Here is a 16,414-nt window from a genome sequence, read left to right on the forward strand (position 1 = left end):
AGGTGATGTGGAGGGGGGATGTAGGGGGCTGTGGACAAGGTGATGTGGAGGGGGGATGCAGGGGGCTGTGGACGAGGTGATGTGGAGGGGGGATGCAGGGGGCTCTGGACGAGTTGATGTGGAGGGGGGATGCAGGGGGCTCTGGACGAGGTGATGTGGAGGGGGGATGCAGGGGGCTGTGGACGAGGTGATGTGGAGGGGGGGACTCTGGGGCTCTGGACGAGTTGATGTGGAGGGGGGATGTAGGGGGCTGTGGACAAGGTGATGTGGAGGGGGGATGCAGGGGTCTCTGGACGAGGTGATGTGGAGGGGGGATGCAGGGGGCTGTGGACGAGGTGATGTGGAGGGGGGATGTAGGGGGCTGTGGACGAGGTGATGTGGAGGGGGGATGCAGGGGGCTCTGGACGAGTTGATGTGGAGGGGGGATGCAGGGGGCTCTGGACGAGGTGATGTGGAGGGGGGATGCAGGGGGCTGTGGACGAGGTGATGTGGAGGGGGGGACTCTGGGGCTCTGGACGAGTTGATGTGGAGGGGGGATGTAGGGGGCTGTGGACAAGGTGATGTGGAGGGGGGATGCAGGGGGCTGTGGACGAGGTGATGTGGAGGGGGGGACTCTGGGGCTCTGGACGAGTTGATGTGGAGGGGGGATGCAGGGGGCTGTGGACAAGGTGATGTGGAGGGGGGATGCAGGGGGCTGTGGACGAGGTGATGTGGAGGGGGGGACTCTGGGGCTCTGGACGAGTTGATGTGGAGGGGGGATGTAGGGGGCTGTGGACAAGGTGATGTGGAGGGGGGATGCAGGGGGCTGTGGACGAGGTGATGTGGAGGGGGGATGCAGGGGGCTGTGGACGAGGTGATGTGGAGGGGGGATGCAGGGGTCTCTGGACGAGGTGATGTGGAGGGGGGATGCAGGGGGCTGTGGACGAGGTGATGTGGAGGGGGGATGCAGGGTCCTCTGGACGAGGTGATGTGGAGGGGGGATGCAGGGGGCTCTGGACGAGGTGATGTGGAGGGGGGATGCAGGGGCCTCTGGACGAGGTGATGTGGGGGAAGTTGGGGGATGTGATGAGACGCAGGGGGTTCTGAGAGGGGGGATGTGGGGGACTTGCTGAGGGTGATGTGCTGGGAAGTTGGGGGCTGTGGTGATGTGGGGGAAGGCAGGGGGCTCTGGACGAGGTGATGTGGAGGGGGTGATGTGCGGGACTGGCAGAGGGGCTCTGGAGAGGGTGGTGTGCTGGGGCTTGGTAATGTAGGGGGTGCTGGTGATTGGGGCTCGGAAGGGTGTTGGAGTGCTGGGGTCTGATGGAAGGGGTTCTGGAGGGGGTGATGTGAAGGACTTGGCAGAGAGGGGTTATCTGAGGGCACACTGGGTGCTTGTGCTGGGGGCTTTGGGGAGGATGACATTTGCCAGCGATGCTGGGTGCTGGCAGAGGGGACTCTAGGGAGGATGATATGCTGGGCGATATGCTGGGCGTGGCAGGGGTGCAATGTAGGATGGGCTCTGGTTGCTGATTAACCAGGGGCTCTAGGGTGGGTGATGTGGGATGGGTGCTGGTGAAGAGGGGGGTCATGGGGGAGCACTGGGTGATGGCAGAGAGAGTCAGTTATCAAATGTGTTTAATAAATAAACTTAAATGACGGGGGGGGGGGCGGGATGCACCTTCATCCATGGTGCAGGAAAACAGTTGCCCCGATTATTCTAGTTACACATGGCTTTGTCTCTCTTGGTACTTAGCATCATGGACACAGACCTGTATGATGAGTTTGGGAACTACATCGGGCCAGAGCTCGACTCCGATGATGATGATGATGAACTGGGCAGAGAGACCAAGGATCTTGATGAGGTGCAATGAAACTTGCGCAAAAAGATCTTAATTTGTATTTTCACCAGAATAACGTAATACTGAAATGAAGCATAAAGAAAAGGAGTACTTGTGGCACCTTAGAGACTAACCAATTTATTTGAGCATAAGCTTGCATCCAATGAAGTGGGCTATAGCTCACAAAAGCTTATGCTCAAATAAATTGGTTAGTCTCTAAGGTGCCACAAGTACTCCTTTTCTTTTTGCGAATACAGACTAACACGGCTGTTACTCTGAAAACTGAAATGAAGGTTATTCATGTCTTAAGTTTTCCTACTCCTGCTCTAACCTGTTTCTCCTGAATTTTAATCCTGACTACAGTTATCAACCGATCTCTGGTGCAAGCTGAAAAGTAACTGTTCCTTCTGTGTCAGTGTCTCCTGTCCCCAGAAAATGATTTTTTCTCTCTCTCTCTCTCTCAAAAACAAAACAAAACTCCACACCACAGCAAACTTACTTAATGTTTTCAAGGAAAACTTTGATGTACTATTAAATATTCTGATTTAGTAGATTTCTAAAAACAAAGTATCTAAAAATATAATAAAAATTAAAAATCTAATAGGAAGCTGCCCTCTTGATAGTCAGAAAGAGACAAGGAAATTCAGCTTCCACTTGAATGTGTGAAAAAAAAATAAGAAACTTTCTCTGTTTTAAGTGAGTTTCCTTGCTGTTGTACGCATTCAAATAGGAGCTCCATATCTTGTGTTTTAAACAAGATCCTTACACTGAGTCCCTCATTATTTTACTCATACTTTCCGGTGTCTCCCATTAAGAGATGTTAACACCAACACATGACACTATTAGTCATGTTTAATGCATGACTGGAAGGTGTTCAGAGATTATGATGATGAGCTTGGTGTAAGAACATAGAATAGGGGAATATGAGTAGTATTTATATTTATGAAAACAGAAACAGCCACTGATATGTTTAGGAATGGTGCTGAAAATTGCTCTTTCACTGTGAGTTCTTTGGTAGATCTTTAGTGATCTAAGAAATTGGAACTAATCACTGGATTGTTCCTTTAAAGAAGTAGAGCTCCTAATGGTGCCAGTATTTATATGTATATGCAAAATAATCATTATTGTACTAGTGAAATCATAACTCACACACGTGGGGTTTTGGGGTTTAATGCACAGGGTTTGGTAGCTGCACTTTGATGCAGAAGGGGTCCACTGTGTCTCACTACTTGTACTGCCAGCCTTGGGTATGTTGTGCACATGGATAAAGGGTACTGGTATCAATTGCTTGCTGTGCAAGCATCACTTGCATGTGACATTGGTATCTGATTTAAAGATGACCTGCTGTTCATTGTGGCTATCTGGAATGGATTCAAGGTGGAAAAATGGCCTCCAAACTGAAAGTGGGGGAGCCCATCAGAACGTTTTTCAGGACCTGACTTTGATCGGTGCCTGATACAGCAAGACTGGGACCTGCACTGCAGTTGCATATGATCTAGATTCTAGTTGTAGTTATGATGGCCAGATTCTTTTCCAGCTGCGTCAATGACTTGAAGTGTGACCATCAGCTAATCACCTACCCACTTACTGCCTCCAGTTTCCTAACTGTAAAATAGGAGTTTAATGTTTGTATAGTGCTTTGAGATCCTTGGATGTAAAGCTCTAAAGAATAGCAAAGTATTGTTCTTGGTTTCAGCTTGATGATGATGACGATGACGATGATATAGGAGATCATGATGAAGATCATCCTGGAATGGAAGTGGTACTGCATGAGGATAAGAAATACTATCCGACTGCAGAAGAGGTTTACGGGCCTGAGGTAGAGACCATAGTGCAGGAGGAAGATACACAGCCTCTCACTGGTGAGTAATGAGAGGTTAGTAAATCGTGGGTGCGATCAGGGAGGGTTTCTTAAAACAAACTTGTAAGGGAGAAGGAAAACAAAGTCTTGCTGCTGGCAGTATCGTTAGTTTCCTCACTTCAGAATTCTCTCTGGTTAGCATTTGGTTTGTCGTTTTAACAGAAGTTCTATTGAGACAGTTAACAAAGAAGAATTTTGTTCATGAGTTAATTTAAAGATGGCAAATAAAAACTTATTTCAGTTTAGTTTCTGATCCTCTGCACGTACAAGAGTTGAAGGGATGCCATCAACTTGAAAATCACAGTGCCAGCTTAAAGTTTTGTCTACTATTTATTACAGTTAATTTCTAAAATTAGAGAGAATGCTGGAGCTGAGGGGTACTAGGGAATACCTTTCCATTTTTCTTTGGTTTGTTTCCAGAGCCTATTATTAAACCTGTGAAAACCAAGAAATTCTCCCTGATGGAACAGACGTTGCCTGTCACCGTGTATGAGATGGAGTGAGTACTGTGTGGCTTTCTTTTTCTTTCAAAAGTTCGTATTTGGTTCAAGTCATTCATACAGTGTACCCTTTGCTTTCCCATGTTCACAGGCTGAGGGGAGGTAAGAGGGATTGGTATGTACCACTCGGAGGAAAAAGCTGCTCTAGAGTGGAGGTGAAAACGTCTTGTCTTCCAGCTTTCCAAAACAGCAGCAGTTTGGCCTTTCATTGGCATAGGGATACCATCAGCAGAACTGCAAGAGCAGCTGGTTTCCCTTTTTCTAGCTAGAGGGGAGAAGGAAGAAGGTACAAAAGGAACTGAAGCTTAAAAATGCATTCCACTCACTGCACTGCACAGCACACATAGTGTCGTTACTTCACTAACTTCAGAACCCTAGTTTTCACCGGTTAATGTGGAGTTTGTCAGTCAGAAACCCACACCTTGAATTCACTTAAAACATAGCTATTTTCTTGAGTGACTCAGAAAAAGTGCAGAGAGAGTCCAGAATCCTGGGTGCTAGTTACAGCTGTCCTACTGACTGTATGAGGCACTTTGTAGATTGTGAGGCCAGAAAGGACCATTGTGGTCTTTGACATCCTATATAATGCAGTATGAGGCATTAAGCAGATCTTTTAGAAAAACATCCAATCTCAATTAAAAAATGTCCAGTGATGGAGAATCCATCAAAGCCCCTGAAAAATAACTGAAGAGAAACAGTCAAAGGAAAGAGTCCCATTCAGTTACATCACATAAAGGCAGACGACTAAATATTGACAAATTTTATAAGAGCTTGTATACAAATGCAAGAAGTCTAAATACTAAGATGGGTGAACTTGAGTGCCTGGTATTAAATGAGGATATTGCTTTAGTAGGCATCACAGAAGCTTGGTGGAATGATAACCAATGGGACATGGTAATACCAGGTACAAAATATACTGGAATAACAAAGTAGGTCGCACTGGTAGGGGACTCGCACTATATATGAAAGAAAACATAGAGTCAAACATATAAAAATCTTAAATGGATCAAACTGTACCATAGAATCTCGATGGATAGAAATTCCATGCTTGAATAATAATACAGCTGTAGGAATATACTACTGACCACATGACCAGGATGGAGATGGTGACTATCCCCATATTGACTGGGTACATGTCATCTCAGGCCGGGATGCAGAGATAAAATTTCTAGACACCATTAATCCTGCTTCTTGGAGGAGTTAGTCCTGGAGTCTTCAAGGGGAGAGGCTATTTTGATTTAGTCCGAAGTGGAGCACAGGATCTGTCCAAGAGGTGAATATAGCTGAACCACTCAGTAATAGTGACCATAATATAATGAAATTGAACATCCTTGTAGGGGGGAAAATACCAAAGAAACCCACCACAGTAGCATTTAACTTCAAAAAAGGGGACTCCACAAACATGAGGAGGCTAATTAAACAGAAATTAAAAGGAATGGTCACAAGAGTGAAATGCCTGCACATTACTTGGAAACTTTTTTAAAACACCCAATGAAGTGAGCTGTAGCTCATGAAAGCTTATGCTCAAATAAATTGGTTAGTCTCTAAGGTGCCACTAGTACTCCTTCTCTTTTTGCGAATACAGACTAACACAGCTGCTACTCTGCAATCTATAATAGATATAGTTTCAGCTTCTATGCCTCAAATAAAAAAAAGGAAAAAAACAGAAGACCAAAAAAAGCCACCATGGCTAAACAACAGAATAAAAAAGGCAGAGACAAAAGGCATTCTTTAAAAATCGGAAGTCAAATCCTAGTGAGGAAAATGGAAAGGAACATAAACTCTAGCAAGCCAAGTGTAAAAGTATAATTAGGCAGGCAAAAAAAATAATTTGAAGAGTAACTAGCAAAAGACGCAAAAACGTAACAATCAGTGGAGCCACTGGACAATTGAGGTGCTAAAGGAGCACTCAAGGAAGACAAGGCAATTGTGGAGAAGCTAAATGAAGCTAAATGAATTTTTTGCATCCGTCTTCACTGCAGAGGATCTGAGGGGAGATTCAAACTCCTGAGTTGTTCTTTTTAGGTGGTAGATCTTAGGAACTGTACCAGATTGAAGTGTCAATAGAGGAGGTGAATAGGAGGGTTCCCCAAGGATCTGTACTGGGAACTGTGCTGTTCAACATATTCATAAATAAGGCTCAGATTTAGTCATGGGTATTTTTAGTAAAAAGTCATGGATGGGTCACGGCAATAAACAGAAAAATTCACAGCCCCTGACCTGTCCATAACTTCTACTATAAATGCCCCTGACTAAATTTTAGCTGCTGTGGAAAAATGGGTAAACAGTGAGGAGGCAAAGTGTGCAGATGATACTAAACTACTCCAGAGAGTTAAATCCAAAGCAGATTGTGAAGAGCTATAAAGGGATCTCATTAAACTCAGTGACTGGGCAACAAAATAGCAGATGAAATTCAATGTTGATAAATGCAAACTAATGCCCATTAGAAAACGTAATCCCAACTATACATACAAAATGATGAGGTCTAAATTATTTGTTACTACTCAAGAAAGAGATCTTGGAGTCATTTTAGATAGTTCTCTGAAAACACCTGCTCAGTGTGCGGCAGTACTCAAACAAGCTAGCAGAATGTTAGGAACCATTAAGAAGATAGAAAATATCATCATGCCACTATGTAAATGCCTGGTACCCCACACCTTGAATACTGCATGGAGTTCTGGTCCTTCAATGTCAAAAATAAATAAATAAAATAAAGTAAAATAAAATAAAATTAGAGTTGAAAAAGTACAGAGAAGGGCAACAAAAATGATCAGGGGGATGGAACAGCTTCCATATGAGGAGAGATTAAAAGGTTGAGACTGTTCAGCTTGGAAAAGAGACGACTGGGGGGGATAGGACAGAGGTCTATAAAATCATGACTGGGGTGGAGAAAGTAAATAGGGGAGTATTATTTACCCCTTCACATAACAGTCAAACCAGGGGTCACCCTACGAAATTAGTATGCAGCAGGTTTAAAACAAACATAAGGAAGTAACTTCTTCACACAACATATAGTCAACCTGGGGAACTTGTTGCCAGGGGATTTTGTGAAGGCCAAAAGTATAACTGGGTTAAAAAAAGATTAGATAAGTTCCTGGAGGATAGGTCCATCAGTGGCTATTAGCCAAAATGGGCAGGGGTGCAACGCCATGCTTCAGGTGTCCCTAAACCTCTGACTACTAGAATCTGGGAATGAATGACAAGGAACGGATCACTCAATAAATTGCCCTGATCTGTTACTCCCTCTGAAGCATCTAGCACTAGCCACTGTCAGAAGACCAACATATTGGGCTAGAAGGGCCATTGTCCATTTTTATGTTCTTATGTTAAAGTTGTTACAGTGGTTAATTACCCTCACTGTTAAAAATGTGTGCCTTATTTCTAGTCTGAATTTGTGTAGCTTCAATTTCCAGCCATTGGATTTTGTTATATCTGTCTGCTCGATCAAAGAGTCCGTTATTACATTTCTGTTCCTCACATAGGTCTTTATAGACTATGATCAAGTTATCCCTTAACCTTCTGTTGGATAAACTAAATAGAGTTCGCTCCTCAAATCTATCACTATACAGTATTTTGTCAAATCCTTTAATCGTTGTCATGGCTCCTCTCTGAACCCTCTCCAATTTATCAACATCCTTCTTGAATTGTCCAGAACTGGACACAGTATTCCAGCAGTAGTTGAAGGGACTATAATATAATTAATGCCAAGTAACATGGATTTATGGAAAATATCATCAAATTAATTTAATCTCCTTTAATTCTTCTTGAGCCCTATATCAGCCATTCCATTATCTTGTCAAGGTGACAGGTCTCTATAATTAACTGGGTCATCCCCTTTTTAAATGTTGGCACAACAGTAGCTTTTTTTCAGTCTTTTAGAACTTCCCCAGTGTTCCAAGAGTTACTGAAAATCAACATTAATGGTCCAGCAAACTTCTTGGCCAGCTCTTGTAAAACTCTTGGATCCAAGTTCTCTGGACCTTCTGAATTAAAAATGTCTAGCTTTAGTAGCTGCTGTTTAGCATCCTCCATAGTTACTGTTGGAATGGAAGGTGTATTATCATCATCATATGATATAAATACATCGTCTGTTTTTCCCAAAGTACAGAACAGAAATATTTATTGAACACTTCCATCTTTTCAGCACTGTTATTGACAGTTCTACTATTTCATCAAGTAATGGATCAATACCATTGGTCCAATACTTAATCTCTGTGGGTCAGCTTCCCAGTCTGTGAATTGAGGATGTTTATGTACCTGGCAGGGAGCTAGGAGAATGAACGTTCTAAAGCACTTCAAGACCCTGGGTTGAAAGGTGCAGCTGAAGTGCCAGGTCTTACTGGGGGATCGTACTGTGGGCAGAATAGAAGCAGCTAACTGTCATTTGTTTCTTCCCTTCCTCTAGTTTCCTGGCAGATCTGATGGACAACTCTGAGCTGATTCGGAATGTGACCCTGTGCGGGCATCTCCACCATGGCAAGGTAGAATGAATACAGGGCTGTGCCTAGCTGAGGACAGAGGGTGTCTTCTGTGTTAATGAATCAGCTGGTGCTGTTGAAGGATAACAGCACACTTGTGCAGGGACATGCCTTGCTAATAGCACCTATGTAAGAGCTCACTGGCTCACAGTAGTGACTGTTTTTTTAATTAGGAGGCCAAGCCGATTGTTGATGGTCTCTCAGTGGTTAAAGTAGTAAGCCAGAAGCCAGTTATGCATTCAGTTCTGTGTTCTCTAGCTAATGCATGTGTAGTTATCTAACTCTGCTTTAAGAAGTGATGTGTACGCATCAGCTTGGGAGTGTTTGATAGTATATATCAGTACAATATGTAGGTAGATCTAACCAATTGGGGGAGAGGGGAGCAATACCCTTACCGTGGCCTTGTCAAGGCTGCCTTCTGCTGTGATGCCTACAAAACCAGGCCTGCTCCTCATGGCTAGGGAGCTGACAGAGTGTGACAGTCCCTCTTTCCTTCCCTCCTTTGCTCTTACTAACTCCCACATTTTTCCCTCTACTCCCAATGAATAAAGAAAGGGAAAAAACCCCAAATGTAACTAGTCATGCTGTGTACATTTTTCACAGTGTTCATCTACTTGTATGTTCTTTCCCTGTTAAACATCAGAACGGCCATACTGAGTCAGACCAAAGGTCCGTCTAACCCAGTGTCCTGTCTTCTGACAGTGTCCAGTGCCAGGTGCCCCAGAGCAAATGAACAGAATAGGGAATCATCAAGTGATCCACCTCCTGTCGCCCATTCCTAGCTTCTGGCAAACAGAGACTAGGGACACCTTCCCTGCCCATCCTGGCTAATAGCCATTGATGGACCTGTCCTCCATAAATTTATCTAGTTCTTTTTTGAACCCTGGTAGAGTCTTGGCCTTCACAACATCCTCTGGCAAAGAGTTCCACAGGTTGACTGTGCATTGTGTGGAAAAAATACTTCCTTTTGTTTGTTTTAAACCTGCTGCCTGTTAATTTCATTTGGTGGCCCCTAGTTCTTGTGTTTATGAGGAGTAAACAACGCTTCCTTATTTACTTTCTCCACACCAGTCATGATTTTATAGACCTCTATCATATCGCCCTTTAGTTGTCTCTTTTCCAAGCTGGCAAGTCCCAGTCTTATTAATCTTGCCTCTTACGGCAGCCGTTCCATACCCTTAATCATTTTTGTTGCCCTTTTCTGAACCTTTTCCAAGTCCAATATATCTTTTTTGAGATAAGGCGACCACATCTACACCCAGTATTCAAGATGTGGATGTACCATGAATTTATATAGAGGCAATGTGATACGTTCTATCTTATTATCTATCCCTGTCTTAATGATTCCCAACGTTCTGTTCGCTTTTTTGACTGCCACTTCACATTGAGTGGATATTTTCAGAGAACTATCCACAATGACTCCAGGATCTCTTTCTGGAGTGGTAACAGCCAATTTAACCCACATCATTTTGTATGTATAGTTGGGATTATGTTTTCTAATGGGCATTAGTTTGCATTTATCAACATGGAATTTCATCTGCCATTTTGTTGCCAAGTCACCCAGTTTTGAGAGATCCTTTTGTAGCTCTTCACAGTCTGCCTGGGACTTAACTATCTTGAGTAGTTTTGTATCATCTGCAAATTTTGTCACCTCACTGTTTACTCCTTTTTTCAGATCATGTATAAATATGTTGAATAGGACTGGGCCCAGTACAGACCCCAGGAGGACACCACTATTTACCTCTCTCCATTCTGAAAACTGATCATTTATTCCTATGCTTTGTTTCCTATCTTTTAACCAGTTACCAATCCATGAGAGAACCTTCCTTCTTATCCCATGACTGCTTACTTTGCTTAAGAGCCTTTGGTGAGGGACCTTGTCAAAGGCTTTCTGAAAATCTAAATACACTATATCCACTGGATCCCTCTTGTCCACATGCTTGTTGACCCCCTCAAAGAATTCTAGTAGATTGGTGAGGCATGATTGCCCTTTACAAAAACCATTTTGATTATTCTCCAAGAAATTATGTTCATCTATGTGTCTGACAATTTTGTCCTTCACTATAGTTTCAACCAGTTTACCAGGTACTGAAGTCAGGTTTACCTGGGGTCCTGTAATTCCTGGGGTCTCCTCTGGAGCCCTTTTTAAAAATTGGTGTCATATTAGCTATCCTTCAGTCATTTGGTACAGAAGCTGATTTAAATGATAGTTACAGACGACAGTTGTTAGTCCTGCAATTTCACATTTGAGTTCCTCCAGAACTCTTGGGGGAATACCATCTGGTCCTGGTGACTTATGACTGTTTAGTTTATCAGTTTGTTCCAAAACCTCCTCTAATGACACCTCAATCGGGGACAGTTCCTCAGATTTGTCACCTAAAAAGAATGGCTCAGGTTTGGGAATCTCCCTCACGTTCTCAGCTGTGAAGACTGATGCAAAGAATTCATTTAGTTTCTCCGCAATGGCCTTATCGTCCACGAGTGCTCCTTTAGCATCTCCATCGTCCAGTGGCCCAACTGGTTGTTCAGCAGCTTCTTGCTTCTGATGGACTTAAAAATGGAAAATTTGCTATTACTTTCTGAGTCTTTGGCTAGCTGTTCTTCCAGAAAAAAATTTTGGCCTTCCTAGTTATATTTTTATACTTCATTTGACAGAGTTTATGCTCCTTTCTATTTTCCTCACTAGGATTTAACTTCCACTTTTTAAAGGATGCCTTTTTGCCTCACTGCTTCTTTTACTTTGTTGTTTAGCCAAGGTGGCTCTTTTTTGGTTCTTTTCCTATGTTTTTTAATTTGGGGTATACATTTAAGTTGAGCCTCTATTATGGTTTCTTTAAAAAGTTTCCATGCAGCTTGCAGAGATTTCACTTTTGGTGCTGTACCTTTTAATTTTTGTTTAACTAATCTCCTCATTTTTGTGTAGTTCCCCTTTCTGAAATTAAATGCTACAGTGCTGGGCTGCTGTGGTGTTTTCCCCACCACAGAGATGTTAAATTGAATTATATTATGGTCACTATTACCAAGCAGTCTAGCTATATTCACCTCTTGAACCAAATCCTGTGCTCCACTTAGGACCAAATCAAGAATTGCCTCTCCTCTTGTGGGTTCCAGGACTAGCTGCTCCAAGAAGCAGTCATTTAAGGTGTCAAGAAACTTTATCTCAGCACCAGTGAATGCTGAAGCGTGTGTACCAAGAAAGGCCACTACGCATTTGGCAATCACTTGGTAACCGAAAGCTTCAGTGGCACAATAAGGTGATCATCACAAACCCAGCTATCTATGTTTCTAATGATCGAATTGCCCATTACTAATACCTGTCTCTTCCTAATAACTGGAGTTCCCTCCTCCGGAGAGGTATCCTCAGTGCGAGAGGATACCACAACATCATCTGGAAGGAGGGTCCCAGCTATGGGATCGTTTCCTTCTGCTCCAGTTGGATGTTCTCCTTCCCTGAGACTTTCACCCTCCTCAACAGCACAGAGGCTATTAGACTGGGGGTGGGATCATACTATTGTGTCCTGGAAAGTCTCGTCTGTGTATCTCTCTGTCTCCCTTAGCTCTTCTAGCTCAGCCACCTTGGCCTCCAAAACCCATACATGCTCTCTCAGGGCCATATGCTACCTGCCTACATGCTGCATTGTGTGCAATACACTGGGTAGCCCCCCACTCTGTTGCTGGACTTCTGCCTGCATTCTCTTTTTACTCCTGCCACTGGTTCCTTTGTTGTCGTTTTGTTTTTATCAGGGGATGTTTTGTAGCTTAAGTTTAAAGAAGTTTAAGAAATGTTAAGTGTATGTAGTGCCCCCTGTAAAATCCCTCACAAAACTCCCCTGTTAGCTGCTCCTGTTCACTAGTTCCTCTTGTTGCTTAGGAGCGGGCTCTTTAAAGCCCTGGTCTTCCTGAGTATCCCCACTCCATGGTTAAGGGTTGTTCCTGACCCTTCATCTCTTGTGTGTGCTTTAGATTGGAAGCCCTTCAGGGCTCAGATTACATCTATTTATGTTTGTACTGGTGCCCAAACAGTGGGGCCCCCATCCTGAGTGGGCCCATAGTAAAATTGTAGTAGTATTAATGATCTGTCAGTTACTTCATCACTACTCTGATAGTTTTAGTCCCTTGAGAGATTGCTATCACAGAGAGTCCACTTCAGGTAACATACAGTTAGCCACCAGCTCCGCTCCCTCCCACCTCTCTGGCTAAAATAGCAAAGATTTGGTGGCCCATCTATATCTGCTTATCAGCCATACGGTCACCTTGCTTTTTCTTGCCTTTTTCATACTTTCAGACTTGTTTTGTGGATTGCCTGATAGAGCAGACGCACCCAGAGATCAGGAAGCGCTACGACCAGGATGTAAGTGGCTTTTCAATATGTTCTGATCGTTTGGGATGACAGGAAGGCAGAGGGTGCTCACATTCAAATAGAGAGATTCTGTGCATGAGGGAGAATACAATCTAAAGGTTAGAGCCGAGAACTGGAAGTCAGGCATCTGGGTTCTGTTCTTAGCTCTGCCATTTATTTACTGTGTTGTTTATATGTAGACAGCCATCACTTCCTAGTTCAGACTTCAAAATGTTTGATATAAAGACATCTTGTTTCATGATCTGACCCTGAGAACTGTCTGTTTCTGCAGCTTTGCTACACTGACATACTGTTCACGGAGCAAGAGGTAAGTGCACCTTGAGATAGCAAGCTTGAGATAGCAACTAACTCTGGCAAACTGCGCTCAAGCTGCAGAAAGTCATGAAAAAATTAATTCTTCACTCGTAATGTTTCCAAGTGTGACCTCTTTTGCCCTGTATGTTGGGAGGAAGGTTCATTTTGATTAATCACACCAGTTGATCTGTAAACCAAGGATCTTATTGCTTCAAGCAATGACAAGCAGACCAAACCTTATGTTCCTTCCATTACTCTTGCCTCCTTATATATAACCTTAATAGTCACGTTTAATTAAATAAAAAAGATATACTGAAGCTGACCACCTGTGGCAATCTGGTCAGTTGTCCTTGTAGTTGAAACTGCCAAGAGTTTCTCTGATGCTGAGGCTAACTGACCAATGTAGTATTATGAAAGGGCTATTTAATATCCTGCATGTTGGAGGTAAATGTAAAATTGGTGATGGATGTATTATTTGGATGGAAGACCAGCGAATGCTGAAGTGTGTATACCAAGAAAGGCCACTATGCATTTGGCAATCACTTGGGAACCAAAAGCTTCAGTGGCACAATAAGGTCAGATAGACACAGACTGGCCAGCCAGCCAGATCACCTTAAGAATCCGGGTGGCACTTGATCTGCAAGGGGGATTGCCGTGATGATAACGGTTATAAAGTTAAACTCTTTAATTTCCGAGGCTGTCCCAGTGGCACGTGTGGGTTCGGTCTGTGAAGGGAAGGCGCAGGGCAGGGGTTATTCGCTGCTGTGGCAGTGGAGGGTAAACTCAGAGATCAGAATAAACAGATTCCATTTTTCATAAATCCTGGGCTTTCTGGGATTTGAACCTTTAGACTGAAACAATAAGGTGTCCGGTGGCACCTTAAAGACTAACAGATTTATTTGGGCATTAGCTTTCGTGGGTAAAAACCCCACTTCTTCAGATGGCTTATGCCCAAATAAATCTGTTAGTCTTTAAGGTGCCACTGGATTCTGTGTTGTTTTTGTGGATACAGACTAACACAGCTACCCTCTGATACTTACAACCTTTAGACTGGGGTCTTTGATTATATTTAAAAACAAACTGGGTCATACTGATTACACGTTGTTGGTGCAGAGTCATGTCTGGGTCTGTTCTGTCAACTTTGTATTTCCATCCCTACACTGTTTCTTTACACTGCGTATGGGCAGAGCTCGTGCCAGGGCATGACCTGGTGGCAGCAGCGAGAAGGGAGGCAGAAGGAATTCATTCTCCCATTAGCTGAGTGCAGTATTCAGGAGATTTCTCTTTCCTCAGATGACCTGGGTGTTAGCTACTGCTCGAGCAGGTTTACTGGGTGTCTGGATCAGCAGCCCAATCCAGTATGGCAGGAGAATGGGACCTTGGGATGGATGGGCGATTTCCTGTGTCTTGTCTGATGAATTCTCCTTCCATGGTTGACTGCCACTTCCTTCAGTCATGTTGCACTGTAATTTATCTGCTAATCCTGGCTTCATTTCTTTCAGAGGGGTGTTGGAATCAAGAGCACCCCGGTAACTGTTGTTCTACCGGACACCAAGGGGAAATCATTTCTCTTCAACATCATGGACACGCCAGGTGTGTTGAGCTGATCCAGACACTAACAATTTGTGGGTTTAATCCTGGCAGTCCTGCTTGTGAGTTAGTCTCAGTAAAGCCAGTGGTGCTATTGGTGTGAGTAAGAAATGCACGTTTCAGTAAAGGCTTCCACAAATGGGCCCCAGTTCATAAAACCTATAGGTCTTCTGAAAGAAGGTGCATAGACATGAATGGAATATTAAAAATATAAACCACTGTCTGACAAAGGAGGGTCTGAGGGGGGCTTTGGTGCTAGGGCATAATGGAGTTTTGCGCCAAACCAGTTTACATTTTCTCAAATCCAGTGTCTGTCTATTTAAATCTCATAGACCAGTTATTCAGTTTAGACTTTATAAAGTGCAACAACACTCTAAAAAGTTTCCCTTCAAAGATGACCTCCTGGGGTTTCATGTTTACTCTTAGTAATTCCATTTCAGCCCTAACAGAGCTTCAGATCTGACCTTCCAGCTGGCTGCTCTCTGCTTCTGAAGACACTACCAGCTATAGAGAGATTTTGCAGCTGGAATTTAGCCGGCAGTTTTTTGTTTCTGATGCTTAAGGCAGCATAGGCTTCAGCTCGTGCTCTCTTAGCTGGACTAGTTCCTTCATGACTAACAGGACTGAGAACATTGCTCTCTCACTTTTTCGAGGTCAGACAAGATGATCAGAATGGTCCCTTATTGGCCTTGGAACCTATGAATCTTGTTTGTGTATGAGCTGAATCAGCAGAGGTGACTTAAATATATGGGAAGTAGATGTGTGGCCAGATTTTCAAAGTCTCAGCACCCACGTTTGGGCCAGATTCTTCCAAAGTGCGATTGTGAGACTTACGCTTAGGTTTTCAGAAGAACTTGGTGCCTGCCGTACTGAGCTCTTTTGAACACGTGGTCCATTTGGGCAAGAAAGTGAAATGCATTCATTCCTGCTCTAATCAGAGCCACACTTCTGCTTGCTATGTATGGAGTTACAAAACAGCCTGGGACTGGAGACTGATACAGTGCATTACAAAATAACACCCCTGTTGTGTCCAAAGAGCTTTCAGTCGAAGCCAAGGAGAGACAAGCACAGAAGACACCAGAAGAGGCAGGAGGGTTTTGCAGGGATTATACTGGTTGCTGCCCAACTCTGCTCCTTAACTTAGTTCATTCACCTCTCTGAAAGTACTACTTTAATTACCACCTTTCCACAGGCATTTGTACAAAGATCTGGGGATAGAGTTACAGTTGCAAACAGATGACTATTAGAAACAACATTAGTAGCATGCTGTAGTCTCAAAAATCAGCATAAGACAGTCTGGAAGGTCTTTATACACAATGCTGGCAACAGTGCCCTGGCTAGATTAACTGAGGTGCTTTCTGGAAGGCAAAGGAACACTATTCTTCTCACCCCTGCCCTCTGGAGTGCAAGCTTGTGACCAATGACAGGTTATCAGAGGTGCAGGCAGCTTTCCCCACTCCAGTGAGTCATTTCTGTGAACTGGGCTCACTGAGCTTTAACTGCTTTTGTTT

General features: G+C 43.6%; 1 protein-coding gene across 1 annotated transcript in view; it reads left to right on the forward strand.

Annotated features, from left to right (window-relative positions):
• EFTUD2 (elongation factor Tu GTP binding domain containing 2) overlaps positions 1 to 16,414 on the forward strand; it is a 36,325-nt gene that overhangs the window by 272 nt on the left and 19,639 nt on the right. Inside the window, exons 2-8 of the mRNA XM_084615962.1 lie at positions 1,736 to 1,844; positions 3,517 to 3,682; positions 4,102 to 4,180; positions 8,587 to 8,662; positions 12,945 to 13,010; positions 13,291 to 13,326; positions 14,816 to 14,906. Of these exons, the coding sequence (XP_084472088.1) occupies positions 1,740 to 1,844; positions 3,517 to 3,682; positions 4,102 to 4,180; positions 8,587 to 8,662; positions 12,945 to 13,010; positions 13,291 to 13,326; positions 14,816 to 14,906 (619 nt within the window). The 5' untranslated portion in view covers positions 1,736 to 1,739. The remainder of the gene's footprint in view (positions 1 to 1,735; positions 1,845 to 3,516; positions 3,683 to 4,101; positions 4,181 to 8,586; positions 8,663 to 12,944; positions 13,011 to 13,290; positions 13,327 to 14,815; positions 14,907 to 16,414) is intronic.

Source organism: Lepidochelys olivacea (assembly GCF_965140295.1).
Source record: "Lepidochelys olivacea isolate rLepOli2 genome assembly, chromosome: 27".
Classification (NCBI taxonomy): Eukaryota; Metazoa; Chordata; order Testudines; family Cheloniidae; genus Lepidochelys; species Lepidochelys olivacea.